General features: G+C 34.4%; 1 protein-coding gene and 1 non-coding gene across 2 annotated transcripts in view; one reads left to right on the top strand and one right to left on the bottom strand.

Moving 5' to 3' along the window:
• Positions 1–6,356: 6,356 nt before the first annotated feature.
• On the top strand, positions 6,357–6,439 carry TRNAS-AGA (transfer RNA serine (anticodon AGA)). Its single transcript has one exon. It is a non-coding gene; the product is annotated as a tRNA-Ser (tRNA).
• Positions 6,440–7,092: 653 nt separating this feature from the next.
• Positions 7,093–16,462, bottom strand: part of LOC105035504 (uncharacterized) — an 81,643-nt gene continuing 72,273 nt past the window's right edge. Inside the window, 1 exon segment of the mRNA XM_073256670.1 lies at positions 7,093–9,401. Coding sequence (XP_073112771.1) covers positions 7,093–9,401 — 2,309 coding nt within the window.

Raw genomic sequence — 16,462 nt, 5'->3', positions numbered from 1 at the left:
CTGCTGGTATCCACACAGAAATATTTGATCAAAGCATCAAGTCTACCAGTATGCTAGCACCTTACAGATCTCGCTCTTCAGCTTTGGATCTAAATCCTCTTCCAGAACTCAAAGAGGATGAAGGCTGCACGAACTCTTTTGCACAGATCTGAAGGGATCTGAACCAAATCATCATGAAGAGAAGAAGAACTTTTCTTTTTATCTTCCTCTCTCTTTTTTTCTCTCCCTTAGATCTGATCTCCACAGATTTTTGGGTGTGTGGGTGAAGGAAGGAGGAAGAAGAGGCGTTGAGATGATCTCATGCCATAAGAAGAAAAACCCTTTTTAATCTTAGCACATGCCTACAAATTTTCTTGATTTTCTATCGCACAAAAAGTAGGTCCAACACCATTCCTTTTCAACATTATTCTTGTCTTAGTTTAAATCAAATTCAAATAGAAAGAGAAAACAAAATAAGGAAGGATGACACATAGAGGAGGGGCACCAACTTTTCTTTCACGCACGTAAAGGTGCATTCCTTCTTTTTTCGATATTTTGTCGTGCAAAAATATCATCCCACACCCAAAATAGATTCTCATCAGATATAATTCCCTTTTAAATCAAATTCAAAAGAAAGGATGAGTCAAAGAGGAAAGAGAATCTTAGATAAGGTGGGGCGTCAACTATTGGCGGCCCCTTATCTTTAACGTGCGCAAAAAGAGAAAGGGGGCACGTCTCCATGCGTGCTCTCTCTCTTTCTACATGAGATCAAAAGAGACAAGCTCAGTAAGAGTGGGCTTCTTAAGTTAGATTTAATCTGATTCTTATTTGGTCCTAATCGGATTCAAAACGTGTCTGAATTGAATCGAATTCAAAATACTGTCAAATCTGATCCAATCAGGATTAAAATTCAAATTTGATTAGAATAATGAACCTAATTAGTATTAAATTAAATCAAACTTAATTAAATTAAATCTGATTTAAATTAATTAAGATTTGATACATAATTTAATCAGCTAAAAATAAATTACAATACTTACAATTAAGTCTCTACGCTAACAATTAACAGTTGCTAAAATTATAATGCTTACAAATTAGTAATTTTTAAAATTCAAACTATCAATCTAATTAATAATTTGAATATGATCCAAACCATTAATCAGATCATGCTCTTTTTGTGTGTGACCCCTCAGGTTCTATTCTGTCTGGTAGTGAGACATACCATGATCTCTATCATAATATCATCAAAACTCCTTTCGATGGGCTGAAATGATTTCAACTCAATCCAACAAGGATCATTGATCTGAAAATGATCCTAATGAGTCTTCACGATCCACCAATGACACCGACAGCATATAGTGGTAACTCAACAGAACAGAAGAATGAACCTCTAGGTGCAGTTATCGTATGATACAATCCCTCTATCGAGAGTTTCGACTAAATGAAGGTCATGGAGAACTCATCAAACCCCATCATCAGTCATATGCTTGATTGGCTCGACTCAAGTTCATCTGTGAATTATGTGAAAAAGTATTCACACTTGCTCTGACCAGAGACTTTCTAAACTCAATCTTGCGAATCGCATAGGACTACTCATTTTCTATCAAGATCGATAAATTTTATTTAGGTATATCCTATTTCAAATAACGAATCTGAACCTACAATAGCCAACATACATAGCAAGAATCCGAATGGCTAGAGACCAAGAGAACGTACAGTCAAACTAAGTAGGCTCGTTGCGAATAGCCAACACACCGTAAGTCAAAGGATCAGTCATACTACTACAGCATCGAAAAAATTACTGACGAGTGAGTATACATTCAAGTGGTTTCTCGTATTGATCACGTTCAGTGCAAGTTGTTCTTTAACAACCACCTGTACTCTCATCCTAGTGTCCTCATACTGCAAACTCGAGATCCATCTATCCAGAAGGGAAGTGATCCATGCACCAATCTTAAATGGATTGATCACTATTCTCCATGACGATCCTACGATCAGAAGTATTTAAAAATTAACCACTAATGATGTATGTCTCAAATTCTCAATACTTTGAGAATATACAAAATCATCTTTGTTAATTTTTTGGACAAATCATGGATATATACAATATGATTGGTAATTAAAAGTTATCCGATAAGTACAAAAATATGTCCTACAGAAAAATATGCATCAGCCAAAATTAGCTTCTGGAGCATAATCTAACAGTAGATGCATAGGTCAAGTTGACGTGGGGGTCAGTGCATTAGGGGTCAAGCCGATGTGGGGGTCAGCATATGAGACTTAGGTCGGTATCCGATGCCTGGAGATTGCTTTGATGATGAATCAACAGTCGATGTGTAGATCAGTGACTTAATATGTGAGAAGACGGGGGTCGACTGCCAATGTAAGGGTTGGAGGCCACCAATGTAAGGATCTAAGGCCTAAGTGTGGATTGGTAATTTATGCGTGAGAACACTAACGATGAGGTCAAAAACCTATGCATAGGTTAGTAGCCGATATAGGGGTTAGCGATCGATGTGGGGGTCAGCGATCGATCCAAGGTCGATCATAATCAAAGTCTAGCCGTGTCTTCCATTCGGACACCAAAGTTCTACCCCCAATAGATACCTAATTTTTTAACATCTTTTTTGAATTTTTGATACCATTGTTTAGGTGCTTGTTTAAGACCATACAAAGATTTATTTAGCTTACAAACTTTGTCTTTTTGATAATTGCAATGTAGTCTTTAGATTAATCAATATAAATTTCTTCATCAAGACTACCATTAGGAAAAGCTATATTTACATTCATTTGGTATGTATCAAAATTATGTGTAGAAGCTATAGCCATCATTATTGTTATTATAATGAGTGTTGTCATTGGTGAATACACATCAAAATAATTCAACCTTTTTTTTTTGACCATATCCTTTGGCCACCAATATAGCCTTATATTTATCTATAGAACTATCAAGCTTTAATTTTTTTTCTTAGTATCTACTTACAGCCTATACTTTCAGCATTAGAAGGAAGATTAGTTAAAAGACTGAGTGTTGCCTTGAAAGGTTAGCAACCCAAAAGAAGAGGGTGAATTGGATTCTTTAAAAATATTTTCTAAATCTAGATCTGAATAATTACTTGCTTCAAGTTAAACAATTTTTAGTGATTATGAGGTATATGATTTATCCAGCAATAAAATTGAGATACAAGAGAAGTAATGCAAGAATTAAAAATAAGAAAAACAAGTAAAATAAGATATAACACAAAGACAACAAATTTATAGTAATTCAATGCAACTTCATACATATATCCACTCTTCAAGCTTCACTTGAGAATTTCACTATAATCAGTCTAACCACAATAATGATTATTTTATCGGGCATACAATCAAATCCAATTGATTTTTCAAGATCACCAACCAAAATCTTTGCAGCAATTATTTTTTAGATTCACAATCCAACCCAGTTGGTTTTACATGCTCATTAATAAAAACTATATAATATCCAATTTCGGGTTTAGATGAGCCTAACCCAAGTTTTTTTCAATTTTATGAGTCAGAAACCAATGGAAAAAGGAAAAAAAAAAACTTCTGTTGGAGAAGAAAAAACATCCGTTCATAATGTTTTCAAACTAAAGAGCCATTGGCCATCAAAATTTTTTAATTTTAAAGAAAAAAACAACATGTGCTATAATAAAATTAACCTTTGTGCATTCTCCCAACTAAACATTCTTTATAATTTGGTTTATGCCTATGACAAATTGTTGACAATCCAATCCGACAGTAGCATTGTTTTAATATTCATTTTTTCTGTGGTGAAAGATTTTTTTTTTTTCATTTTTTATATATCCTTCCTTCTCCTTGTTTTTGTTTCTTTAATTTTTATGCTTCATGTTATTTTCATCTGGTCTGGACATGTGCATGAATACGCTATAATATATATATATATATATATATATATATATATATATATATATATATTTTTTTTTTTTTTTTTTTTTTTTTTTCTTTTCTTTTCCTCTCTGCCATCTCACCTAGAGTCGCATCTTCCATTGCCGCATAGCTACTTGATATGACAAGAAAGATGCAGCTAAAGAAAGGAAGATGATGTAGCAACGAGAGATTCTCTTCAGAAAATCAGTAGGCAGACTGAAGTCAAACAACAAGGTAGAGTTCTTTGGAGTGGAATCTTCGAACAATGTCTATGAATGGGCAAAGCCCCATTGTTCACAATAAGGACATTGACAAGTTTGCCGAGAGGTTTGGAACTCCATCAAATAAAGAAAGGTTGTTTAGTGCTTGTTCCTATAATTGGTCCCATGGTGGTTCTAACGGTCAGGAAATTGGGTTTCGTAGGCCTGATGATTGGCTATCATCCTATACATAATCTGGAAATCTAGTTTTTCCAGGAACCGACCCTTAGAAATTTTGATGGACATGACCATTCGAAGCAAATTGTAGATGCATCAAAACTTCTATGGTGTGCAAGGGCCCATTAATCATCGCAGAAGAAAAAACTTTCAGCATGAGATTCATGTCCTGGATAGAATCACCTTCAATGCAATTAGTTTTAATCTCATGTTAATTAATAAATTAGTACTTAATTCGTAGTGCATGAAGGCCACTTATTTGAGTGTCAAACCTCAAAATCCCTTTAAATATTCATTTGTTATCGTCAAATTTCTTTTAGATTCCTGCTTTGGTTTTTTCACTCAGTTGTTATTTATGGTCAATGGATATGCATTTTACCAAATTCCAGGGTAAGGCTTTGGCTGGATCCTAACGAATCCCTCCTGGTGGATGGAATGTGTATTCCGGAGGCCACAGTGCAAAAAGCATGTCCCACTCCCATGCAACAATATTTGAGAAAGGCGTCCTAATTCACCAAAAATTGGCATAGATTTGAGGTGGCTCATAAAGTTCGTTGTGAAGAAGAGTTGGAATATTGAGGATGATTTTGTCTCTCAAGAATAAAGCTGAATATCGATCAAATATTGATCCATCTATTTTTATATCCATATTGTTCAATAGATATAAATATGGATATTAAATTAATATGAAAATTAGTATCCATATTTGTTCTAAATAGAAACTGATATAACTGAATATCATTTATATATGATATTATTTATATCTTAATACAAGTATAAATAAGATATATATTCGGATACAAAATTTTTCAATTTTTTTATGAAATTTAATAATAAAAATTAATATTAATTATATAATTATAAAGGATGTGATTATAATTAATCATGCAGATGGCAAATGAAATGCAAGTAATTAAGGATCTTATGCATAATTATTAAACTTACATGGAGACCAACCCCGGTAGGGATCTTGGTCACTAGTTAGACCAGATTTGTATTAACATATAAAATATCATAGATTAAAATAAAAATGTAATATAAAAATATTAATATTTTTTGTATCGGATATCATTATTACTCTAATTCCAAGATAAATAAAAATAAGCATGAGTTAACAATTCTTAGAGAGCTTGTAAGAAAAATTTTATATAAATATATAAATATAGGAATACATGTACATTATTAATATTTTAAAATATTCTTGCAATAAATATTTTTGAAAAATCACAAAATAATAAGACAAAACTTATTTATTTCTTATTTGTAATCAAAGAGAAAAGGATTTTTATAAAAGATAATGATTAAAATATGAAATACCAAAATATAAAGCAAATGATGTTTTTGAATAATAAACGACTCATAAACTAAGAATCCATGTTGTAACCTAGTGGTTGAAGGCTTGCCATTCATTTGGAAAGGCAAAGAAAAGGGAATATATTTTCCAAATGAAAGGAAATTCTAGCTAATTTGAAAAATTTCTGCATCATTTTTTCTCTCATAGCCCGACAGATAGAATACTCAAGTTTCCCAAATCTTTAGCACCTGTTTATAATTGCTTTATTTTTTCAAGAGCTATACCTGAGATAGTATTGTTGGCTTCACATTTCATTTGCCTACAAATTAGTAGAATATAACCCTATAAAATGCTTTAACCTACAAAGAATTTAAAGCTCTAAGAAAAACAACTTTAATCTTATTATTGAAATGGCTTTATTCCTCTAAATTTTCAAAAATATTATCACTTATTTTACTTGTTCAGGTAGGACCTAAGCCATTCTCTATGTATTTTCCAATGTCTCCAATAAGGCAGGGGCTTCTTACTCCTTTTTCATTACTATAACGTTCTACGCAACTTACGCACCTTGCTAATTTACAAGAAATTAGGGCACAAAAAGTCTTGGTTTCGAAATTTTAACCCAGCATTCCTTAGCCGAGTTGGTCTAATGAATAAATGATTGTACAAAGCTTTGCTCGAAGTTAATGAGAGTTATCTTAATGTGATAGTGGTGTTGAAAATGTAAATCAAGAGCAGTGGACGTGCCGGAGTGGTCATCGGGCATCACTAGAAATCATGTGGGCTCTGCCCGCGCAGGTTCAAAATCCTGCCGTTCACGTTTTGTTTTGAGGAAAAAAACATTTTAAATATGCGTGTAAGAACGTTTACAAAATGTGCACAGTTGCTAAACCATGTTTTTTTTCACATTTTTAAATATTAAAGATAATTTTCAGGTAATTATCCATGCTTTTCTAAAAAAGCATTTTAGAGATAAGTTCAAGCACTCGTTTTAATTTTTGTAATGATAATAATAAACCCAAAGCTGAAGTAAAGTTTTAAACAATTTGACTTCACCTTGAATTTTGTCATGCACGTTTTCTTTTACTTTTTCTTTTTGTTTGAAAAACCTTTTTAAACAATTTATTTCGGCAAATATTCATGGTGCTTGAAAAGAAACATTTTAAAGATGCTAAAGCACTTGTTTTAATTTTGTCATGATAGCAACGAACTACAAAGCTGAAGTAAAATTTTAAACAATTTCCACTTTACCTTGACGCATGAGTCTACGAACCTTTATGGAATGTCTAATAGTTGTTGGACCATGTTTTTTTTTTTCACATTTTTAATTTTTTTTAAGCTAATTTTTTTTCAGTAAATTTTTTTTTTCTTTTTTTTGAAAAGCATTTCAGAGGAGTTCAAGCACTCGTTTTAATTTTGTAATGATAACAATAAACTGCAAAGCTGAAATAAAATTTTAAACAAACTTTCACTTCACCTTAAAGCATGAGTCTGTGAACAATTGCATGAATAGTTGTTAAACCTGTTTATACCCAAAAGCAATGCCTGAGCGTACTCCTTACCTTGCATTAGGTCACTATGTTTCAGGCACAAAGGTCTCAAATGATCAAAAGATTCACTGTAGTCATCCACGTGTACCACCACTACTTGATCCCCCACAGCTTCCATTGATCTCGAAAGCACTGAACCGAAAAGCTTCAAGGACATTATCTGGCCTTTCCTTGAATTCCAGAACTTAATCAGAAATTGGTGTGGTAAAATTGATAGAAAGCCAGCAACCTTTTTCAACATTTTTCTTACTTTCAAGAAGTGCTTGGCTGAGTTCAGACAGATGAGACTTACCAATATAACCATCTTCAGCACCAATGATTGAGTACTCAACCTTTTAATTGCAGCCCAACAAAGCTTACTCAAAGAGAAAAGCTGACTGGAAGTGTCCAATATGAAGTCATAGAAAGGAGTGGTATTTTTGTACACATGCTCCAGAGAACGAATGCTAGATACTGAAAGTGCATGAAAGTAAGATCTAGATTCTTTGGCATTAAGAAATGCAGACAAGGTTGATTTGGATGTGATGAACCATCCTCTTCCTAATTGACATGATGATGCATAAAATAGAATGCTCTCAAGAAGCAGCAGCTGACTATGAAGATCCAAATCAGATGAAGGGAGTAAGGTTTTTGCTAATGGAGTGGTACGCTGGCACCGTTCAGTTCTGGAATAACTTAGCTCACGAAGAAAATATTGCCATGGAAACTCTCGGCCAATCATGTCACGAATCGTCCGATGCAATGTGAAACTAAGATTCCGCGACAGAAGAAAAACCACCACTCTTCCAATTTTTGCTGCTCCAAACTGATCCAACACACCCAAGTTTCTGTGAAGAACCGCAGTAATTAAGGAGGTGTTTGTACCTTGTGTAGACAGTTCAATCTGCTCCAAAATCCTTGAAAAGTCTAGAGGGAAAAAAGTGCAGAATAGAAATGCATCAAACTTTGTCAAACTTTCATAGAATGTTGCAGACTCACATTCTAATCCTAGAAAGCCATGTTCCTTGAGACAATTCTGTACCATGTAGAAGTAGCGTGCAACAAGGCCTTGTTGGACTACCCTAAAAATATGCCGAGAAAGGTGGCTGTGAAGCTCTTGCAATTTTTGCAGTAATGATGCTCCAACAGAAATTAGTTCAGATGCCCAATATTTCTCAGCAAGGCAATTGAACACCAAGTCACTCATATATGCAACATTGTCTAAAATACGGAGATGATTTTCATCTTTCCACTGGATCCATGATGCTCCGGCATTAGAAGAAATATAAACTCCTTCAATATCAGTTTCGAGGACACCAAAGAACTTCATACAGAATTTTTTATATTTAGTATATTTGCTCACTTCTGGAGTTCCAATGGAGTGGAAGTAAGACAAAACACCTTTTACCCTTTTAACCCATGAATTCCAAGAGAACATAAGACTTGGAATGGAAATGTAACTAAACATGTCTTGCAGACTACAACCACTGTATCTCCAAAGGGCAACATCAGATTCCTGATAATATTCAGAGGCATTCGTCTGAAGACAAATGTCTAGATATTTCCAGGCAGCAAAAGTTTCTACACATATATTGCGAGAAGTCTTACCACCGTTAATATGCCCAGCAAAGGAGGAAAGGCTAGAACTTTGGTCTGACAGAAAATCAACTTCAGCAGAAACATAAGTCTTGAAATCATTCGACACTGACATGCATAGAGATCTGGCTTTTCCTAAAACCTGCTGTAGTTCATTGAAGCACTTTAAAGGCCAACCTCTATTTCCATCGGCCCACAGCATCTTCCCTATAACATAAAAGAGCACCAAATTGGCAGAATGTTCATAATGTTTAGCTGTACGCAGTATATCAGCTTCAAGCATAATGTCACCTTTCAAACTTGCAACAACTGAAGCCTCCTTATAATGATCAGACTGCAATAGTAAACCCAATGCATCTGTTGGAAATGCCCTGACAAACTTCTCCAGGGAATCAATGTCCTGTAACTTATGATAATCTGAGATAGTGCCCTTCAAATAATCAATCCAATCATCTCCAGGCACCATGACATGCCATTCACGAAGAAATTGAAATCCCATGTCAAATTGCAGTCCTTGATGACAAGCTGACAAACATTTTGACAGACATTGTCCTTGAGCATAGACTTTAGCTGCTTCAGACCAAGAACCAGCCAAGGCATAACAGTCACCAGCATCTTCAAACCTTGGTTCATGAAATTTGTGTAAATAAATCATTCCTGTACAAGTAACACAGATGAAAGATTCAACTTTTATGAAGAAAAAGGTCTGGAAATAAACAAATATGATAAAACATAGAGATATGTAAAGCAATTATAAATAAATTCAAATGCTATTTTCATTCTTGTAGACTCGCCATCATGAAACAAATCATATCTCAGAACTCGATTCTGCACTAAGTTGATACTTCTCTTTGAACTTCTCATATATACTGTGTTTTATCTGAAGTGCCCACGGTCTCTAAGTGAAACTAGCATTGGCCATTTTCTCATATTGAAAAACCAAAAACTACAGAGGGGGGAAGAACAAAGACATGAATGGAAAGAATAACTATTCAACTAAACAGAAGGAGAAAATGATGAATATGCCACACAGATTTTTCTGCAAATACTCATTTAATCAACAAGAGCATATGCAAATCGGAAATATGTCAATGAATGCTGTCAGCGCTACATATATCCGTAATAACAAATCAAGGAACTATACTTTTCAGAGGAAGTGTTGATTAACTGTGAAGAAACCGAACAGTTAAGAAAACCAGAACATTTCTTCAAGCATATTTTCCTGTTTAAGTGATGGAAATCTAGACAGAAATCATATTTAGGAAAAAGAGACCAAATCTTAGATGACATAAAAAAACTACAGAATGGAATTCTCATAAATAATCAAATTCTAAAAGCAGAACTTTTGCATAAACATGCATTCCAGTGCTTTGTAAGGTCCCTGAGAACTACTCTCATAATGTCCCTGTGAACTAGAAATCTGCTGGATCTTGGATGCAGCTTTTCAAAAAATGGAAACTTGCGAAACATAATTACAAGTACGTATATTTCCAGTACATTTTTTGAATTTCTCTCTCACTTCTGCTTTGAATGCTCTTGCTTTTCACATTCAGATGTTTCATGGAAATAGTTACTTTAGACTTGTCCAAGCTTACCAAGCATCAAACTGATCAACCTTTTTTAATTCTCGAATTCATTCTTCTATTTGTTAGAATGGTGTATCATGTTTTTCTTTTCCCTTTTCTCTCATTTATTCTATATACACATATCAATATCAATATCAATATGGCTCTCACGTATCACCCAATAGGGCCCTGTTCATTAAAATTGTATACATATCACAATAGCCCTATTGTAAGTAAAACAATACTAAAGAGTCTAATTAAAATAGTCATAGATTTTCTAATAAGATCTTAGTCACTCTACTTAATAATAGATGTTACCACCTCAACATTACTGTGATGTAATTGAAACACGATCATCAAAGTGGCACAATGTCTCAATTCATTGATATATCCGTCGAACTTATTAATCTGATTGCTACAAGCTGTTCAGAACCCAATTAGATTATTGTTAAATTTTGGGGTACCTGATTACACCAAGGACAGTGGAACCATCCCCTACCTGCCTAGTTTGGGGTGTATCAACCATACTAGTAGTAGACTGGGACCCTAGCTTCAAGACCTCCAAGACCTCCCTCCCAAGACCTCCACTGCTACCCTAGCTTCAGCTCGCACTTTGCTGACGATCTACCACTAGACCCTTGACACCATCCTGTGGCTCAAATCTTATCACATCTACCATCACCATTATCGCTGGCAACCACAATTAGATGCTTCTCCCTTCTCCACCTTATCAAGATCTCTAAGCAAAACCCCAGATTTGGTGAATCTGGAACTTAAGTATTGCATAGGTACCATGTCCTGGTATTTTATGGTACCATACCATATCAACTTGGTAACTTACTGGTAGGGTCACAATATCGATTTAGCCAACTTTGGCTATTACTATCCACTAGACATTACTCATTTAGATATTTTACTTCCATAAAATAGAGGAGAATCTTGAGTTTCGCATTTAGATAACAACAATATTAAAACTTTAATTCTCATTTTGCCCTCAAAATGAACTATATCCACATACTGAAATTTTGATTGATGTGTAGATCTAGCAAATGTTAAAGGTTTTAGCCATCACTCACTTCCATGATATTCTCTGTTCAATTAGCCATTCAAGTCACTATTGTCTTCAAAGTAAAAGCAATCACACTGTTGTAAGTAGTAGTATAATAATTCTATTGACATAGAAATAGGTGGAATGTCCAATTGTACACTCAAGATCAACTCCTAAACTCTTTCTTGAAAAAAAGTAACACCTCTTCTGTTTCTTGAAAGTGAACTTTCTTCATACTACTAGGTCTTGAAAAGAATATTGAAATTACAACATTGCTTAATCAAGAGAATTGAGACAACAAAAGTACATGAGAAGAACTGAAATGCATCGACAACATTTACCTGCTTAAAAATTGAAAATACATTGTAAAGAACTAAAAATCACTTTCTAACTGCAGCTAGGTAACAACTTTATGCTTCTCATTTATATATATAATTCATACAAATGAGTTCGCAAAAGATGCATCAAATTAATAGCATTGGTAAAACAACAAATTGATCACTTAAAAGAGAATAAAGAGTGATCCAAATTGATCAACACCATTGTCTTTATCAAAATTGATAAATAAATTGTAGACATCACTTCATAATTGCAATAAGGCATCGACTTTATCCTAGACCCTGATACACTTTCTTCAAATGAATGGATTGGCAAAGGATACATCAAATTAATAAAACAACTAGATAAACAATATCATTCATTAAAAAGAGAACAATATGAGAACCTGGTGGATCAACAGCATAATAGAGGTTAACTCTTTGCAGAAAGAAAACAGAACAGAAAAAAAAAGCCCAGCAACAAATAAGTCCAACACCTTTTGAAGCATTAGTCATTAAAAAAACATGCAGATTTACAGAAGAGCACATGGTGGTAGGATTGAAATTAAATATCTAACCATAAACATTTTTGTTTTTCTTCTTAATTTTCTGCAGAGCAATTACATGCTCTATATGCAAGCAAACCACTATAAGGTTCATGTATTGGAAATCAATATCCCTATTAGTACCTTGTGAGGTAGATACGGTTAACGTATGGCACCACACAAGCAATGTATGCCCTTTCATCATAAGACTAACAAATTGAAAGTGAAACACCAGCTATCGACACTGTATTAGTACATCCAACCCTAGGACCCTTAATGGTACAATCTAGTATAGCCAGTATGGACTGGCACCTAGTCATATCCTTAACCAATATATTGAATATTGTTAGAATGTTATTCCATATTATTTCTTTATGTTTATAGTTCTTCCATTTCTATCTTTTCCTAATTAGACTTTTTCTTAATATATGGTTCGTTGTTAGATGTATGTCCTAGAAGCCAATATGGCTGACATATTGTAATAAATCTAGGACATAATTTTGTACTTAATATATTGATTTGATCAATAAAAGGACAAATTTATTCTTCATTCAAGTATAATGTGTGTTGGATTTGTGCCCTAAAAGCCAATTGTTGGCTGACACATTATGTAATTCTTGGACCTATACTTGTATTTGTAATTTTTTATTATCAATAAAGGACTTTTTCTTTCCAATCATATTTATGTGTCCATGATTTGTCCTAAAAATTAATAAAGATGATTTTTGTATATTCTTAAAGAGTTAAGATTTTGAGACATATTAATTAGTGGTTAATTTCTAAATGCTCCCGATCAAAGGATCGTCATGGAGGACAATGATCAATCCATTTGAGATCGGTGCACAGTTCACCTCCTTTGTGGGCAAATGAGTCTCAGGTCTGCGGCGTAAAGACATTGGGGTGAAGGTGCAGGTGGTTGTTAAAGAACAACTTGCACTGAACATGACCAACACGAGAACCACATGGATGTCTACTCACTCGTCAGTGGTCTTCTCGATGCTGCAGTGGTGTGAGTGGTCTTTTGACCTCGGTGTCATTGGCTATTCACAGCGAGCTACTAGATTTGATTGCACGTTCCCTTGGTCTCGAGCCATTTGGGTCCTTTCTGTGTATGTTGGCTTCAGTAGGTTCAGATTCACTGTTTGGAGTAGGATACACCTAGATGGGATCTATCGACCTTGATAAAAAAAGAGAAGTCCTATGCGATTTGTGAGACTGAGTTCAGAAAGTCTTTGGCCAAAGCAAGTGTGAATATGAAAAAGAGTTTCTACGAGATTCACAAATGAATTCGAGTTGAGCTAATCTAGCATACGACTAACGATGAAGTTTGATGAGCTCTTCATGACCTCCATCAAGTCAGGACTCACGATAGAAGGACTGAATCATACGATAACTGCACCTAGAGTTCACACTTTCATCCTACTGGATTGCCACTATATACTGCTAGGTGTTACTGGTGGATTGTGAGACTCATCGGACGTCATCTTGATAATCGATGGTCCTCGAAGGGTAGAATTGAAAATTTCCAATCCATCGAAAAGAGTTTTGATGATATTGTGATAGAGATCACAATATATCTCACTACCAGACAGAATGAACCAATGGGTCACACATTAAGAGATTTAATCTCGAATTTATTAATTGGACTTATGAAGTTCTAATTGGATTAGGATTTATTAAAATCCTATTAGGCTTATGACAACCATGCTAGCACACGATTAAACCTATTCTTCTCAGAACTTTGATCTGATCAAGTCCATATCCTTGAACCTAATCTAAATTCATCTGGATTTAATTGGGCTCTTAATTGTGAGCCCAAAAGAATTTGATTAAGTCAATTAGTTGGCATAATTATCCTAACATTATCTCTTTTTTATCTCCTAATTATCTCTAAGTATAAATATGGAATAGATGGAAGAATATGTGGCGCATCTTTTTCTTTTTGAAAATTATTGGGCGCCATATCCTAGAGGGGCCCACCCCCTCTTATATGTCATGGCATGGAGGAGAGAGAGTGGGGTCCACGACCCATCTCTTTTGGCTAGAAATTCCTTTGTAGGGCGCCAAGAGTTGGCACCCCAACCACCTGATATGTATTCCATGGATGCTTGTTGTACATACTTAAAAGGACTGATTAATTACCATTTATATCTAGTTTTATTTGGCATAAATCAGATTTAAAAGGTAGAGATTCTTATGAGATAAGAATCTACCTTTTTAAGTTGATTGGGTTCCTAATATGTGTCAGGACAATGTCTATATATAAAGGGTGGTCTCTAGGGTTTCACAGAATGAATTTTTGATCAACAAAACTCTCTCTCTCCATCTCCACGCCTCCTTCATCATTTTCTTCCTTTCCACGTCCAAAAGTTGGATGCTCTCTCTTCCACACGCCTAAAAGAAGTTCTGGTGACTTAGAGATCAAGATTTGATCTCGCAGTTAAAATCAAAGGAATTGATCAAAGTCTTCAAGGCCAAGATTCTTCTTGAGAAGAAAAATCTCATACAAAAAGAAAAAATTCAAGATCGATCCCGGTGGATATCCGTAGAGGCCGAACACATGTGCAGCTCAACCTTCTACGAATCCGAGATCATCAATAGCGGTGAATTTCTACCCGCGCAAAGGTAATGAGATCTGATCTCATAAATTTTTCTAAATTCCAGATTGATGATATGTGCTTTCCCTGGGCTTGGGTAGGTTTAGATCTGGTATCTAGCATGTGGGGTTAAAATGTTTAACCCGTTTTATTTTCACTGTCTATTTTTAAAGTTTTAAAATCTTTACATGCTGCCTATTCGATTTTCTAACAGTGATATCAGAGCCACAAGTTTTGAAAAACACATATGATCTGATTTTTAGATTAGATCTAAAAATTTTAATGATTTAAAATAAATTTTATACTGATATAAGGTTGTCCTGGTATAGGATTTACCCCCTATACTGCAAAGATTGTCCTAGCACAATATTGATCGATTTTGAAAAACTATTTTTGAAACAATTAAATCAAATCTTTTAGATCTAAAAATTAATATATGTGATATGTTTAATTTGTGTTTAGATCTGAAATTAAAATAATTAAAAGCTCACATCAAACTGATATAAAGTTGTCCGGATATAGGGTTTACCCCTATATTGTAACCTAGTTTATGTGAATCAATTTTTGAAAAGATATTTTCAAAATATTTTGATCATTATTTCAAATTTGATTTTATACATATTTGATATGTGTAAATTTAGTTTTAGATCTAAAATTAATATATATGTGATGCATATTTGATTTAGATCTGAAACTACAAATATTCGATATATGAAACTAAATTTAGATCTGAAACAGTTTCAAGATCATAAGTCATTAGTTGCATGCAATGAAACATAATCTAAAAATTATTTTTAGATCTGAAATTATATTGTTGCATGTGGGTATGGGTTGAACAAATTAGGTCTAAGTGAACAAACTACAATTAGGATCTAATTGATTAGATCAGGCTAGAACCCATCTTCGATTTTGAGCAGTTGATTGAACCTAATCGACGGATGATTAGATTAGATCAAATAAGCTCAAAGTCGACTTTGGTTGTAGTTGGTCGCATCGATTCACATTTTGATGTGAGTTGATTGACTTAAGACCGAATTTACCTCAGTGGTTCGGACCCATCTCAATAGGTTAATCTAATCAATTCTAATCGATCAATTTGGTATCTAAGGCAAGTATTTAGATGGTGATTATTTAATTGATTTCGTTGTCTGACCTGACCAATTTTGATTAGTGTCTAAGGAAAACAACGGAGGGATCCCCACGCATCTTAACTTACCTGACTATCTTGGAAGATTCAGTTTCGTGTTAGGTTACTTGTTGACTCGAGTTCACCCATACCAACTAGAATGGTTAGACATATTGATGTGCTGACCTGATTTAATCAGTCGGATATCAGATCTGCTGATTTAGAAAAGACCAAACCCAAATCTCCTCATTAAATATTAAGTCTAGAGGTCTTCCATCGTTGTAGAGATGCGGGTAACTTTCTCGCATTGATCGTTCTCGACTAGTTACAGTGGTTGATTGCATCAAGAAGGTACAACCAATCTATTACATTTGATGTCTCGAGGTAGAGATGGGATTGGACCCAATAACTATTAGGTGAGGGTCCCAATGATGGCTTTACGTCCGCTGATGAACGATGGATCTGATTTAACTAAGGAATGTGCCAATAACTGTTAGGTGAGGCCACAGGACTTAAAGAC

The sequence above is a fragment of the Elaeis guineensis genome, chromosome 4, assembly GCF_000442705.2.
Source record: "Elaeis guineensis isolate ETL-2024a chromosome 4, EG11, whole genome shotgun sequence".
NCBI lineage: Eukaryota > Viridiplantae > Streptophyta > Magnoliopsida > Arecales > Arecaceae > Elaeis > Elaeis guineensis.
The sequence above is the reverse complement of the archived record's forward strand: the minus strand, read 5'-3'. Positions and strand labels throughout refer to the sequence as shown.